The sequence below is a fragment of the Microcaecilia unicolor genome, chromosome 1 (genome assembly GCF_901765095.1).
Source record: "Microcaecilia unicolor chromosome 1, aMicUni1.1, whole genome shotgun sequence".
Taxonomy (NCBI): Eukaryota; Metazoa; Chordata; class Amphibia; order Gymnophiona; family Siphonopidae; genus Microcaecilia; species Microcaecilia unicolor.
This window is the reverse complement of record NC_044031.1, coordinates 550,227,882-550,243,676: the sequence shown is the minus strand read 5'-3', so window position 1 is coordinate 550,243,676 and position 15,795 is coordinate 550,227,882. Positions and strand designations below refer to the sequence as shown.

At 39.8% G+C, this 15,795-nt stretch overlaps 1 protein-coding gene across 1 annotated transcript in view; it reads left to right on the top strand.

Moving 5' to 3' along the window:
* The window catches only part of RGS22 (regulator of G protein signaling 22), a 399,161-nt gene that overhangs the window by 195,431 nt on the left and 187,935 nt on the right, over positions 1-15,795 (top strand). Inside the window, exon 10 of the mRNA XM_030217260.1 lies at positions 10,696-10,873. Within this exon, the coding sequence (XP_030073120.1) occupies positions 10,696-10,873 (178 nt within the window). The remainder of the gene's footprint in view (positions 1-10,695; positions 10,874-15,795) is intronic.

Sequence of the window (15,795 nt, the reverse complement as noted above, 5' to 3'; positions counted from 1 at the left end):
GATGGAGCTTTGATATCGACATACTGAGGAGTTTCCGGCAGCACATGACCACATATAGGGAGGCAAAAGTTTGCTCTCTATCTCCACCTGCTGGTAGATGGACACAACCCACCAGTCTATGGATTGATCAGCTATGATTAATGGAAAGAAAATTATCAGGTATGATTATACTTAATTTTACCTTATATTTGCAGTTCCCTTCCCTCCAAGTGTGTGGGCCAAGGTTGTGGCTGTGTGCACATCTGATAAGTGGTCAGTGCCATAGTTGCATGGTGTGATACTTTGCTGCTGTTACTGACAAGAGAGGCATCCACTGTCTATTATTGATGCAGGTATGGCTGCCACATACCTTTTTCTTCTACTTTTACAATTGTATGTTCAGCCTCACTTGAGGTGTCTTCATCAGCATCATCTTCATTCCCATTCCCGTTCATCATAGCAATCACATCATTGTCAGTTAACTCTTCTTGCTTATCTGCCTGCATCCATTCTTCTATGTCATCCTCACAAGCATTCTCTTTTTTTTTTTTAAATTCTTTATTTATTAATTTTTTACATCTATATCTATAAAACATAAATGTAGCGGAAATTTGGAAATTAAACACTGTTAGGTAATACATATTACCCAAATTCTTAAAGGAAAATTTTTTTTATAACATTTGTCCACAATATTTGAATCAAGATCTAAGAAATTATAACATAAGTAAAATTTTTATAATACTGATCAGCGGAAGGGTGAAACATATATCCACAGCCAAACATTAACAGCATTCTTTTAATTACGAGTCACCTCCAGAGGCGAAACACTTTTTTCTTTTGATTCAATAAAATCTAACAACTTCGTAGGGTTAAAGAAAAGGTAGTTAACCAAGTTAAAGGTAATATAACACCTACAAGGAAATTTCAAAATAAAGGTTCCCCCTAACTTTAAGACTCTAGCTTTGTACATCAAAAATTCTTTTCTTTTCCTCTGAGTGGCACGTGCCATATCAGGGAAAACTTGTATCTTATATCCCATGAATAAATCATTTATATGTCTGAAATATGATCGTAGAATGTTATTACGATCAAGCTCAAGTGCGAATGTTACCAATAATGTTGTTCTTTTAGAAATAAATTCAAGAGAAGTTTCCAGGAACTCTGTCAAATTCAATTCAGCGGGAGGGTCTACTTGAGATTTATCTTTAGGTAATCCAGGTCTTCCTGTAATGTATTGGGTTCTCGTTATAGGCGGAAAGGCCTCCTCCGGAATCCCCAATACATCCTTAAAATATCTTTTAAGCATATCCACCGCATTTATCAAAGGGGATTTCGGGAAATTTAAAAATCTCAGATTATTTCTTCGTCCATTATTTTCAAGATATTCAAGCTTTCTGTCCTGGACGTCTCTTTCCTTAATTAAAGCTTCTGTAAGATTATGCAATTTCTCAATTTCTCCTTGGTTTTTTAAAATCTTAACATTCTGTGCTTGGATTTGTTCAGAGAATATCTGGTTAGATTTTTTTTAATCAGTTATTTCACTATTTACTGAAGTATTCATTGCAATCAAAGTGCTATTCACTCCCTGGATAGCGTCCCATAACATACTCATAGTAACTACCGCTGGTTTCTTCATTCCTCCGGTACTCACGGTCCCGATCTCCTGGGCAGTTGAGGCAGATTCTCGAACGGAATCCTGCATCGCTGTTTCTCTGCCTAGGGTAGAAGTCCTCATGGGTCCTCCTTCAACAGACGCTGAGGGTCCAGGAAACTCCATGGCCTCCATGCGTTGTGACCCCATGAGTGACGAATCGCCTCCAGGTCGCGGAGGTGCAGTATGGGAGGGAGGGCTCAGCGTTACTCCCTCAATGCTGCACTCGGTCCTCTGAAGGGCCGGGTCATTCGAAGTGGGTATACGCTCACCAGGAACCCCGACCCTAAAACTATCCAAAGTTGTCTGACGTGAGGCGGGAGTTAACTGCGGGACCACGGAGGTAGGAACCGCTGTTTTCCCCTTTCTCTTCCCCATCGCTAGGTCAGAGAAATTAACCCTTCGGCAAGGCGTTTGAGATAGGTTCAGGAGCTACGAGTCCCGACTTCTGCTCTTGTCGCCATCTTGATTGGATCCTCACAAGCATTCTCAAAGCCCGATATTTCCTGTAACAAAGGATGGAGATCTTCCTTGGCTGCTCTGTGTTCAGTATCATGTCCTTGTTCTTTTTCATTCTCAGGAATTAACTTTCTCAATGATTTTTCTAGGGTTGGAAGTTCGATTTCATCCCATGACTAAGCAGTCCAGTAGATAACATCTTTGTTGTTCCCTTTCTTTAAAACCTCAAGTCATTCCTTTCCTTTCATCCAATGCACAAACAAGCGTCGTAAGAAGCTTATGATGATATTTTTTTCTTTAAGGTTTTCAGACACAATGATGTGACATTGGGAGGCAGTAAAAACACTGTAATGTCAGCACTTCTCTGTTCATCCTCGTCAGGAGGAGATGGTGCATTATCAAAAAGAAGGATTGCTTTCTTAGGCAGGTTTATAATTTTCAAGAAGTGTTTTACTAATGGAACAAATTCCTTGAAAACCCAGTTACAGAAAATGTCTTTGTCCATCCAGGCATTCCTCTGGTTCCTATAGGACAATGGAAGTGTAGCAGCAGCCATGTTTTTAAAGGTTCTATGATTTTTTTTTTACTTTCCAATGCACGTTCATGATAATTTATGTTCACCAGTTGCATTGCTACAGGCCAGAATAGTCACTCTTTCTTTGCTCCATTTTTAACCTGAAGCTGAGGCTTCGAGCCATGATGCACAAGTTCTTGATGGCAACATTTTAAAATTTAACCCAGTTTCATCACAGTTGTATATTTAGTCAATAAGACAAGCCAAAAGAGTATACTACAAAACCAAAATAGGGCCAGATTACAAAGACGCACATAAACTCTACCAACTCATGAATAAATGAATAGACACTACACCGGTGACCACAACCAGCACAGACACCCCATCAGCAGACAACCTCGCCAAATACTTCAATGAGAAAATTATAAAACTACGATCCACGCTACCACTCAATACCACTGATCACGAAAAATTCATGGATTGCTTGGACCCAACACCCGGTGAATACCCAGCAGACCGAACCTGGACTAACTTCGATCTGCTAACCGAAGAAATCATCACCCAAGCAATCAACAAATACTCCAAAACCCACTCCAAATTGGATATCTGTCCCAGCAACCTAATAAGGCTTGCCCCCCAACGCTTCATAACAGACCTAACATCACACATGAACTACATGTTGCAACAGGGACTGTTCCCCAAGGACAAAGGAAACATATTTCTTACCCCTATACCCAAAGATTTAAAGAAAAAATTAAACGACACAAGCAACTATTGACCAGTAGCATCAATCCTCCTGGTAGTCAAACTAATGGAAAGTATGGTAACCAAACAACTTACCAACTACCTAACCAAATTCACTATATTACATGAATCACAGTCAGGATTTCGATCCAACCACAGCACTGAAACAGTTATAACCACTCTCATAACCAAATTTAAACAATTAATTGCAACTGGAAACAATGTGCTTCTCCTACAATTTGACATGTCCAGTGCGTTCGACATGGTCAGCCACCAAATACTCTTGAACATCCTGGATTACTTCGGGATTGGAGGAAACGTACTTAGATGGTTCGAAGGCTTCCTGACAGCAAGAACCTATCAAGTGATATTAAACTCAAAAACGTCAACACCATGGAAACCTGAATGCAGAGTACCACAAGGATCACCGCTCTCACCAATTCTTTTTAACTTAATGATGACACCATTAGCCAAATCGCTATCCAACCAAGGACTCAACCCGTACCTCTATGCAGACGATGTTACGATATATATCCCGTTCAAAAACGATCTAACTGAAATCACAAATGAAATAAAAAACAGCCTCCAAATAATTAATTCATGGGCGGATGCATTCCAACTAAAGCTAAACGCAGAAAAAACACGTCTGATTCTGTTCTCACAATACAACACAAACAAACCCAGCACCATAAACACCCCAGACTACACCCTTCCGTTCTCAGATAGTCTGAAAATTCTGGGAGTCACAATTGACCAAAATCTAACACTCGAAGACCATGCGCAAAATACTGCAAAGAAAATGTTCCACTCAGTGTGGAAACTTAAAAGGATCAAACCTTTCTTCCCAAGGGAAATATTCCGTAGCCTGGTACAATCGATGGTGTTAAGCCATCTAGATTATTGCAATACCATCTATGCCAGATGCAAAGAACAAGTCATTAAAAAGCTTCAGACAGCTCAAAACACAGCAGCCAGACTCAAATTTGGGAAAACGAAATATGAAAGCACCAAACCCCTAAGAGAAAAACTACACTGGCGTTCAAAGTTTGCACCCTGGTCCATAAAATCGTTCATGGGCAAGCCCCGACCTATATGTCAGACCTCATAGACTTGCCTACTAGGAATGCAAAAAGATCATCACGAACATTCCTCAATCTCCACTACCCCAGTTGTAAAGGACTAAAATATAAATTCACATACGCATCCAGCTTCTCCTACGTATGCACGCAACTATGGAACGCATTACCGAAGGCCATAAAATCAACACAAGACCTAACAATCTTCTGTAGACTACTGAAAACGGACGTGTTCAAGAAGGCTTACCACAACGCTCCATCGTATATACAAAATAATTAGACTTTATACAAACTAGACAAAACCGAACTCTTGCCGCTTGACTGTTTAACCTCATTGCTATTAAAGAAAGCTATACAATAAGCACTACCAATCTATTTCCTAAGTTGAAAATGGCATCTCTATAGTCGATGACCTAACTTATGTTAAAACCCACTTGATCACTTAGAAACCTCTATGCAATGCCATAATGCATTCCTCTGTACCATGTATGTATGCACCTTAATGCAAAACCATTTGTATGCAATACCACTGTGCACCAGGTATGTATGCACCAAAAATGTAATACCATTTGAAACCCTGTACCTGGAAATGGCGATCGCCATCACAGCATAATGTAAGCCACATTGAACCTGCAAATAGGTGGGAAAATGTGGGATACAAATGCTACAAACAAATAAATAAATAATCCCTTGATACGCCTTTGTTTTTAAGGAGACACTGAAACTTCGCTTTGAATGTGACATATTCCTCAGAGTTCGCTGACAGCTTTTCCCCAGCAATGTAGAGCTGCCTTATTCCATATCTTTTATTCCAATGATCAAGCCACCTGGTACTAGCAGGGAAATCCTTCATTGAATTCCTTTCGAAAAACCAGGACTTTCTCTTGCAGTATAGGCCCTGATATGGGTATGCCCTTGTCTTCTTGCTGTGTGAACCGCAGGAATAACTTTGCTCACCTTGTCATATTTGCATTTTTTCATAGTTTTTCTAGTGTCCAATGAAAACATAGAGGCATATTTTGAGGCCCATTTCTCCAGCTCACTGTGTTGCCTTTTCCAGTCAAGAACTTTTACTCTCCCCACTCCTATTTCTGTTGCAATTTTTTGGATGGATTCACCCATATCAATTATTTTTAAAGTGTCAAGTTTCTGCTCTATAGACAAAAACAACTTTTTACCTCGTTTGACTGGCTATTTCAAAAGTGATTTTCTACAGGTCTAAAGGGGAAGAATAAAAAATACAGTACTGTAGTGTATTACATACCTATTCAATATATTGTAGAAATGTTGCAGAAAAAGAGAGTAAATCTCATTGTTCAGTAAAAGCAGGGTTCCCAGTTCACAATGTTGCTGTTTTGCAGTAAAAGCAGGGTCCTGGCTCACAATTGTGCTATTTTGTAATAAAAGTAGGGCCCTGAGTCACAATGGTGCTGTTTTGCAGTAAGAGCAGGGTCCCAGATTCAAAACTGATTGTTTCAGGTGCGAAGCTTCCCTATGTGCTGTGTTAAAAAACAGAAAGACAAGACACACGCATCTTACCGCAACATGATGACATCACTGGGGATCTGTCAGATATGCCTGATGGTCGAATTAGCGAAAGTTGGATAATCGAGACTGTACTATATTAATAACACATCCATTGTTTCAATTCAAATTATTCTTTCATTGGATAAACACTTATAACTCGTAAATATCAACACTTTCGTTAATTGGTAACAAACTAACAGTAACATTTGAATATCTTTACCCTCTCTGACAGGATCTGCAGTAACGCAAGATCCTGCCTTTGCCCTCCCCACCAAAGGTCCATGATGGTGCCACACATGAACCTTTCTCTGAACCCAACTCAAATCTCTCTTCTCAAATCTCTCAATCAATTCAACCAATTACAGTTTTCTATGAAACCCTGCTGCGACAAAAGCCCTAACCCCCCCTCCCCATATTCCATTAAAATATCACCTTAACCAAACCCTTCCCCACTCCCAATCATTGTCCAGCTGCTGTGGGCAGGTAGTGCTCTCCAGACACCCCGAGGCTCACCCTCCAAAAGCTGTTCTCCTCTCCTTTCCTCAATTACCCTTCAAAGCTAATTGGAACCACATATCCTTTCAGCGCTCCAATCAGCTTCTGTTCATCCTGTCTCCAGCCATCCCTGCCATTCCCTTAAGTCTCCTTTCCTCCTCTGCCTCAAATTAACCCTTGCACACAACTCCTTACAGCTCATGCCCCTTCTTCCTTCATCCAAATTACTGAGGTGATGCGGCTTGAACATGTTATGGTGCCTCCAGTTTAAACTGGGGGCCCTCAACTAGTCTGCATATAAGAGGTCTCACTGGCAACAGTCTAAGGATTTTATCTGCTAAGCATTTTTCTCATAGACACAAAAATGGAGAAAACATCTAATATATCTGGTCCTAAGAGGCAGTTCCAGTAGGAATTTCTTGCTTTGGGGAAGAAATATGGCTTATATTATTATTTTGAGCCAAACAATATTTGAAGTTAGATAGGGATAGGGCTCTAAAACCACAAAACAAAGTAAAATGTTTTTTTTAAAAAGGCGTGTCAGAAAAGAAAAACTTAAATATGATAAAACCAGACTTGAAAGAGCATTTTAAATCAACCAAAGCTGTTGCAACTTGGCTACCAGGGAAATAAGTAACTTTGTTAATCCTTCATATCTAATACAGCTACATTTTACCAAACTCTAAGGGGTCCTTTTACTAAGCTGTGGTAATGCGGGTCTTACCCACACACTAAGGACATTTTTACCATGGCCGTAAAAACCCCGATTTTCCATTTTTTTGCATTCATGGCCACACGTTAATGTTGTCATTAGAACCTGGCCTTTTAAAAATTACAATGTGAGCATTTATCGCCACCTGTTTTGTAGTCAGTAAGGGCTCACGTGTTATCTGTGCACTAACCAATTAGGAAGTGGTATTGTGTATAGCACAGGAACAAGAAAGCAAACAGGCAGACAATCTGCAAGATCCAATCAGCAGATTTATAGTAAAGCATCCAATTTTATTCACCACATAAAAGCTTAAACATATTAAAAAAAAATCAAATACCTAACACGTCAATGTTTCGCTCTCTCAAGGGCTATGTTAGGGGCTGTCTAAAAACCAAGAGGTGTGATCCAGTTGTATCACCTATTTTTTTTTAAAGTTCTCTCCTATGTGTCAGCAGCTAGTGGTGAATTCACAAACCGCTGACACATAGGAGAAAGGGCGAAACATGGCCATGCTGGGTGTTTGAGTTTTTATATGTTTACGTTTTTGTGTGGTGAATAAAATTGGATCCACTGTCTGCCCTTGACACAGCACATGCACATTTCAAAGTTACCATAGGATGCTTAAGTGTGTCCCGCGATACTCTGTTTTGAGCTGTCTTAGATGCATGTTAGCGCCTAATGCAACTTAGTAAAAGGACCCCTAAGAGAGCAATAGATAAAATATTTGCCTTAGAGGAATACTAGAATTAGTAATTGCTTTATATTCCTGATGCCACAGATAGCTATAATTATATAGGAGACAATTTTTAAATTACCCATAGGAATGAAGTATGTTGTTAGAGGGAAAACCTATATTTATTTATTAATGTATATATACCCCACATTATCCCCACAGACATGCAGGCTCAATGTGGCTTACATAAACCGGAGAGAGAGAGAGAACTCCGGGTGATATCAGATATAAATGAGAATAGTAGAGTAGAAGGGCAAGAAAGAAAAGATACTTTACATGTAACAGTACAAAAGAATAGGACTAAACAGGATCCACGTATGCTAGCTGGCAGAGGCGATAGTCCTATATCGTTCTCGGAGAAAATGCTTTGGTAAACAGATGCGTTTTTAGTGCCTTACGAAAGGTAAGGTAGTCTCTCTGACTGGTGATGTCTCTAGGAAGTGCATTCCATAGGTGCGCACTGATGAAGGGAAAGCTTGACACCTGAATAGATCCATGCTTACATCCTTTCCAGCTGGGCTAGTGCAAGATGAGATATAATCTTGAGGATGGGTCAGCATTTCTGGCTGGCAAGTCAATCATATTCAGCATGTAACTGGGGACATCCCTGTTGACGATTTTGTGAACCATGGTGCAAACCTTGAATTCAATGCGCTCCTTGATCGGAAGCCAGTGAAGTTTAGCAAGAAGAGGCATCGCGCTATCGAACCAGGCTTTATTGAAGACAAGTCTCACTGCTGTATTTTGGACAGTCTGTAGTTTTCTCAAGACAAAGCCCTTACACCCTGCTAATGTACCATTGCAGTAGTCCGTGTGACAAAGCACCAATGATTGTACCATATTTCTAAAGAGTGGTCCCGGGAAGAGGTGACGTACTCGCTTGAGCTTCCACAACATGATGAACATCTTCTTGGCGTGTGCCTTTGCTTGACTTTCAAATGTTAAAAAACGGTCAAATATTACTCCCCAATTTTCAAACTGTCAGAGATAGGAAGGGTTAGACTATTGGCCACAACAGAAGTGGGAGGGATGACCTTGCGCTGGGAAGTCAAAACAAGGCAGTGTGTTTTGTCTGCATTAAGTTTTAGCTTGAAAGCGTTTGCCCAAGAGTCCATTACTTGCAGGACGTTTTCGATAGACTTAATAATATCTGATACTGTAGAATAGAACGGAATATGTACTACAGCATTGTCGGCATAGATAAACGGATTTAGTCCCAAATGAGCTAATGTGTTGGCCAGTGGGGTCATCATAAGGTTGAAAAGGATTGGCGACAGGGGAGAACCTTGAGGCACTCCACAGTCTGGACTCCATGCCTTTGATAAGTGCGAATTCACTTTGACCTGGTATGTTCGAAGCATGAGAAAACAGTGTGAAGTCCACTCCGCTAGGAAGTGTGTTGAATCAGGCTGTATCAACCAATCTGTATCATAGATGGTCCACCAGAATTGTACCGCATCTATACGACCTCTTGTGGTGAAAGGAGTATAGTTTTCTTTTAGATGGATTACCTTTTTTGTCCAGTGAATGGATAGATTAAATTTGAAATGATCAGCCCATGGAACTTGTGTCCACCTTGAATTAGCTATGGCTATGCCAAGTTCTCCATAAAGATTATGAGAGAAGAGGTCTAAAGTGTTCCCTTTAATATGCGTCGATTGTGCTGTTGTACATGGGAGATCCCAGAGCTGTAGGAATTCATTACAGTCTTGAGCTGTACTGGAGTCGTTGTCCTTGAGGTGAAGATTAATATGCCCTAATAAGATAATGTTAGTGCTGGATGCACAAACCTGTGATATGTAGTCCATGAAGATCTGTTGAACATCAGACCAGCTACCGGGGGGGGGGGGGGCTGTAAAAGAGGACACAGGTCAACTGATCCTTTAGTGCTTTGTTGTGAATTCTAATAGTAACAATTTCTGACAGTTTTGTAAAAGACTCTCCCACCACATCCACTATAAAATCTGATCTGTAAACTAATGCTAAGCCGCCACCTCTTTTGCCACTTTTAATCTAGTGTTTATATGGAGGCTAGCAAGCAAAGGGGGAGGGGGTACAAAGTAAGCATGTACATTTGCACCTGCTTTCAAATCCTCGTGCCAGCTTTCCTTCTCCAATGTCTATCTGCCCTAACTATGCCCTTTTTTTTGTTATGGGTAAAAATACCTTTTATGATTAGTATGAGTAATTTTACCTGCAAAGAAGATGATGTTTTCACTGGGCTTTTTCAGCAGATAAACAGCTTTTTACCCGTGGGAAAAGCTTTAAAAATTGCCCTCTTATTAAATTAGAATTTTATTTTGAATGCTTTCAGATCAAACATTGCTGTGCTGTGGTCTAGATTTATTCCAATAATATATAAGCTATGTTTCTTATAACCTCTGGGGGAAATTCTGTAACAGAGGGCCCAGTTTTAGACATTCCAGTGCAGCGTGGGGCGTGCCTATTCTATAACAGCATCTGGGTGCACCAACACCATTTAGAATACTAGCATAAACCCATTTTGGCATGCCTAAATTTAGGCATGACCACTTATGCCAAGTTAATGACAGGTGTAAATGGCCTTGCCCAAAGGCAGCATGCAACCATGAAACTTATAGTATTCTATAACTTACTCATGTAAGTTGGAGACATGCCCATGCTCCTCCCATGTGTACGCCCTTCTTGCATGCACCCAGTTACAGAAGTCCCTTTATAATTTTAATTATAACTTTTATATGCCTACTTCCTAATCATGTGATACAGTTTAAGGCAAGTCATGCTTTGTTTGTTGTTGAATGTGTTTTTTTTTTACCTCTGTCATAGGGGTCCTAGGTATTGTTTGTCCCAGACTTCTTCACCAAATATTAATGATGCACTTAAAATGTGGCAGGATCGACAGCTGAGACAAAAGAAGAAGATTAACCCTTTCTCACAATCAATAACATTATTACCTTTTAGAGCCAAATCTTGTGTATCAAGGATTTCTCCATCTCCTCTGCAGGTAAAGAAAACAATCCTTGTAGACTGCTTACCATGTAAAAGCTGCAGTAACTTCTAGTTAAAATGATGTAATTTATAGAGTATAACATGTTAATTTATCAAACAGGTTAAAACATTTTATAAGACTAGACTTTTAGGATATCATGTGAGAAGGCTTGTGTAGCATTTCCATGTGTTAATAGTGGGTTTACACATGCAAATGGCACAACACAGTCAATTTTAGAAAAGCCACTACTTACATGTGTATGAAGTGCTGGACATTGTGGGAGGTGGAAGGGGAGATTGAAGGAAATACTGGACATGAGAAAGGATGAAGAAGATCAAGGGAAGTTGGGCGAAATACTGGACATGGGGCTGGTGGAACAGAAGATCTGGGAAAATGCTGGTCATTGAGGGGTGGAAGGAGAGATACAAGACATCTGGGGAGGTAGAAGGGGAGATGCTGGACATGAGAATGCCTGACAGATGGAGGGTATAGAAAGAGAGAGGAGAGATATTGAACACAAGTGACAGAAAAATGGAAAGCCATAGATATTAGCAGTAAAAAAAAATGGAGTTTGAAGACTCAATGGTGAGGAGAGATTAAATTTGAATAGACTGAGAAGCAAGAAACCGAAAAAAAGGCTGAACATGAAAGATCAATGTCAGAAATGAATGTAGGGGAGGAAGTGGAGAGAAAATAAATGGCAAATCAACAGAAGACCCTGAACAGTGAGCAAAGAGAATAGAGTAAAGAAGAACCAGAGACTGGGACTTGTATCACTACAAAAATGACATCAGCAGACAACAAAGGTACAAAATATAATTTTATTTTCCACTTTAGTGATTGGAACGTCAGTTATGGGAATTAGCATCTGCTTTCTCTGTGTTTTGCATAACATAGGAGGAAATTAGTCTCTTTCTATTTCTCTAGGGTTACACTGCATGTAGAGTCTAGCTTCTTGCGGTTTAAGGCAGTGGCGACTCTAGACAGAAGTATTTGGGGTAGCAATAGGGGTATAGCTAGTTATGAAGGAGGGCAAGCCAAAGCAACATTTCTGCACATCATGCCCACCAACTCATCAAAAATACCTCCCTCCCTCCAACCCTCACTTTTAAAATAGCAACTTAAGACACCAGGGCCTTCTATGTATAAAGAACCCCACTTTAGCTAGTTTCAGCTACCTGGTAAAGCCACCATTAAAATTGATAGCATTATTTAACAAATTTCTCTGTGTGAGAGTGAAATCTGGATTTGCTACAGGATTCCCCAACAATGGAGCTATCCCTCTTACAACTTGCCATACAAATATATTCCAACTGTGATTATCACCTCAAGAACAGCATACACTTCTTCCACTGCCAGACACTTTGTTTAAATCAGATGTTTTTTTGTTTGTGTGATGACTTTCTAGCAGATGTGGAGACCAATAGTCTTGAGCATTTATGAGCGCAAGTGCCTGTGTTCAAGTAGGTCCAGACATTGCAAATTAACACAAACCCTGCAAAAGACACTCAAAATCTTTACAGGAAACTTATTACACCATAACAGCCCTAACCTACCTACAAAAGATAATGCTATAAATATTACATTGGTCCCTAGAGCACCAGTATACCTTCTACTGGGAAACTAGAACAAGTTGTACAGTCACAGATTCCTACACAGACACTATCCACCTAATTCTATAAACTTGCACGAAGTTTTTTACACTTAGTATGCAAAACTGCATGTGCAAATTATAGAATAGTGTCAGTTATGCACATAACTTTATTAATTAGCTACTAATTGGCATTAACAACCAATTGGCTATAATTAGTGTTAATTTTGTGCTAATTGGCACTAATTTGCAGTTACACGCATTACTGCCCTTGGTCAAGTTTTTACAAATTCTATGTGCATAATCCATAGCGTTCAACTGCAAGGGGGTGTGAACCTGGGAGGGGCATGGGCAGGTCAGGGGCATGTCTAGCACTTGCATGCATGGGTTATAGAATGCTATCAGTTATTCACCTGACATCAGCCTTTAAGCTAGCATAATTGCTTATGTCTAAGTAAGGTGTGTAACTTAGGAATGACGCTAGTATTCTATAACGCCAATTACATGCATAACAGCCGTTATATAATTAGTGCTTAGCATACTTGATCCTGGTGCCTAACTTTAGGCGACCTGTTAAGAGTTATCCCCTGAATTCTTCACTTCAGTCATCCATTCAGAACATGGACAGACCCTCATCTGATATAAAGGCCAACCGAATTCCGGTTTTGATTACAGTGCTGAAACCAGCACAAACTCCTTTTTCTGCTTGTTTTAAGCCAAAAGGTTATTTTAATTTTCAGCCATATTTTTGGTTTTGGCTGAAAATGACCCTGTATTGTTAATGGAAGCTGAAAATATATGCTTTGTTTCCCTCTCACTCTCCCCCTCCCCCCTAAAAATGAGTTGCTTCTCTTCCTGGACCCCACCCCCCAAATGCCTCCTCCTCACCTGTAGGCCCCCATGGCCATATCTTACAATCCCTGGTGGTATAGTGGTGTTACTGGGACAGGAGCGGTCCCCAGTTGCTCCTGCCCATTCCAGTTCTGCTTTCAAAGCAGCTTCCATTAATGGGACATTGCTCCTGCCCTGACTACACCACTAGAAAACCAGGGGTAGTCCTGGGGGGGAAGCTACTCTTTGAAAAAAAATTTTAACTTTGATTTCAAGTAATCTAGTTATGGTCTTGTACAATAGTTTATAAAGTAAATAGAATGCTTCAAACGTATGCTTTTGATACACAATGTTGACATGAATCTAAGTCTGTAAATTTGGGATGATAAGCTCTTTAGAACTGGCCGCTCTGTGGAGTTATGATATTAACCGACTGACTGAGGGACTGTCAGACACTCCTGACTGAGTGACCCAATGCCAGTTGGTCTTGAATGACTGACTGACTGACTGACCCCTTATTTTGTATCAGACTAGAGGCCAACCAAAACTGCTTTTTTCAGTTTTGGCCAAAACTGAAACTGCCATCAAACCTGTCTGAAAGCTTTTGGCTGAATCCAAAACTACAACCAAAACTCATCACCTGGTTTCGGCCAAAGCCGAAACTGAAACTGACTGACTAAAGCAGGGCTTCCCAACCCAGGCCTCGGGGCACACCAAGTCCCATTGAGTTTTCAGGATATCTACAATGAAAATGCATGAGATAGACTGGCATGCACTTCCTCCTTGGTATGCAAACCTATCTCATACATATTCATTGTGGATATCAGTCAGAAAGATATGATTAAAACCATTGGAATGTGGGGCCAGAGATATTTAAGACACAGAGTCTTTGGAGTAAGATGCTGTAGTCTACTAGATCGAATGCAGCAGACATGTCTAAAGTGAAAAGGGCAACATTTCTCTTACCATCTAAGATTAGTTTTACATAATTGACCAGCCAAAAAAGAGTATGTTCTGTAGAGTGGAATCCAGTTTGACCAGGATGGATAGCGTTTGTTTGAACAAGGTAGTCGAAGAGCTGGGTCGCTACAACTTTCTTGACTATTTTAGACACCAAATGGTAAATTTGGATATAGGTCTATAGTTAGTTATTAAGGATGGGTCAAGCATAGGTCCTTTTAGGTAGACGTACAATTGCTTTCTCCCAAGGCTGAAGAAAACACACCTGTGGATAAGCTGCTAGTAACTATAGAATGGAGGTATGGAAGAAGTTTTAAAAGAAAAGCTTTCCTTCACCTACTCCTAGTCCTCCATTTCCGTCCTCTGTACTCGCCCTCTCAGACCTCATGCACCCTCCATTGCCTCATATCCCCTCACCAGCCCAGCTCCATCCCTATCCCTGTCTCTACTTCCTCTTTTCTCCAGCCTTTAATGGAAGAAGCAGCAAACTAAGTAGTCGCACACAAAAACACTTACATCGGCTAAACTTGCTGCAGCAGGACTTGCTTACCACACATGCATCTTTTCTGACACCACATGTAATTTTTTCTTAAATTAGTCACCTTTATCTTCTATCTAACACCTGTTAATCTATCTTCTCTATATGTTCCACTCTGCTTACACCCTAGGCTGTCTAAGATGTTTTAATATATATTGTGTTGATACTGTAAGTAGCATACTATGCCATAATCTGTACTATTATTTAATATTTTTATTGCTGTAATTGTTTATTGCCTATGTCTGGATTATAGTTGCTGTATAGCACCTTAGGTGAATTTCTTCATAAAGGTGGTAATTAAATTGTAACAACAAACAGACAAATAGATAAATTACTGTTGGAAAATATGGAATACTTACTTTGAAGAACTGTCCACATCATGTGTATGTGCCACCTGCATGCATGTATAAGTAGTCACTTCTACAATTGCTGCTTATATGTGTTTGTTGATCTGCACATGTAAATTACCTTTTTTCTTACATATGTAATCTTTCTATCCTCTAGTCTGATTGATTTTAGACATCTCATTTAATTAGAAAATTAAACAGCAGCAAAATAGAGATAGGAAGATGATCATCTCAATTTCCAGGAGATGCAAACTCCTGTGTTGAGTTGCTGTAAAAAGGACTGTAAACTGATATTCATTTTGTATTTTTTTAAAAAATGTTTAGAGAAGAGAAGCTTGCCGATTTTGAAGAAAATGGTGTGTGTGTATATTTGGCGGGGGTGGGGGGGAGGGAAGGATTATTTACCAACATTTAACATGTTCTAATGCCACTAATGCATGCAGTTTGCTGCAGGTACATTTTATGCAATCAGATCTGCATAAATGAAGTACGCTAATGGTATTAGCTTGCACTATATCTTAATAAATGAACCCTTTTAGAAACTGGTTAGAAGAGAATATGCAATGAGATGATGGATTCTGTTGTTTCTGAAGGAACATATAGACTAGATTTAAACACTGCAATCTGTTGTTTTATCTTTCAAGTATAAAATTGTACTCTAGGTATTCTA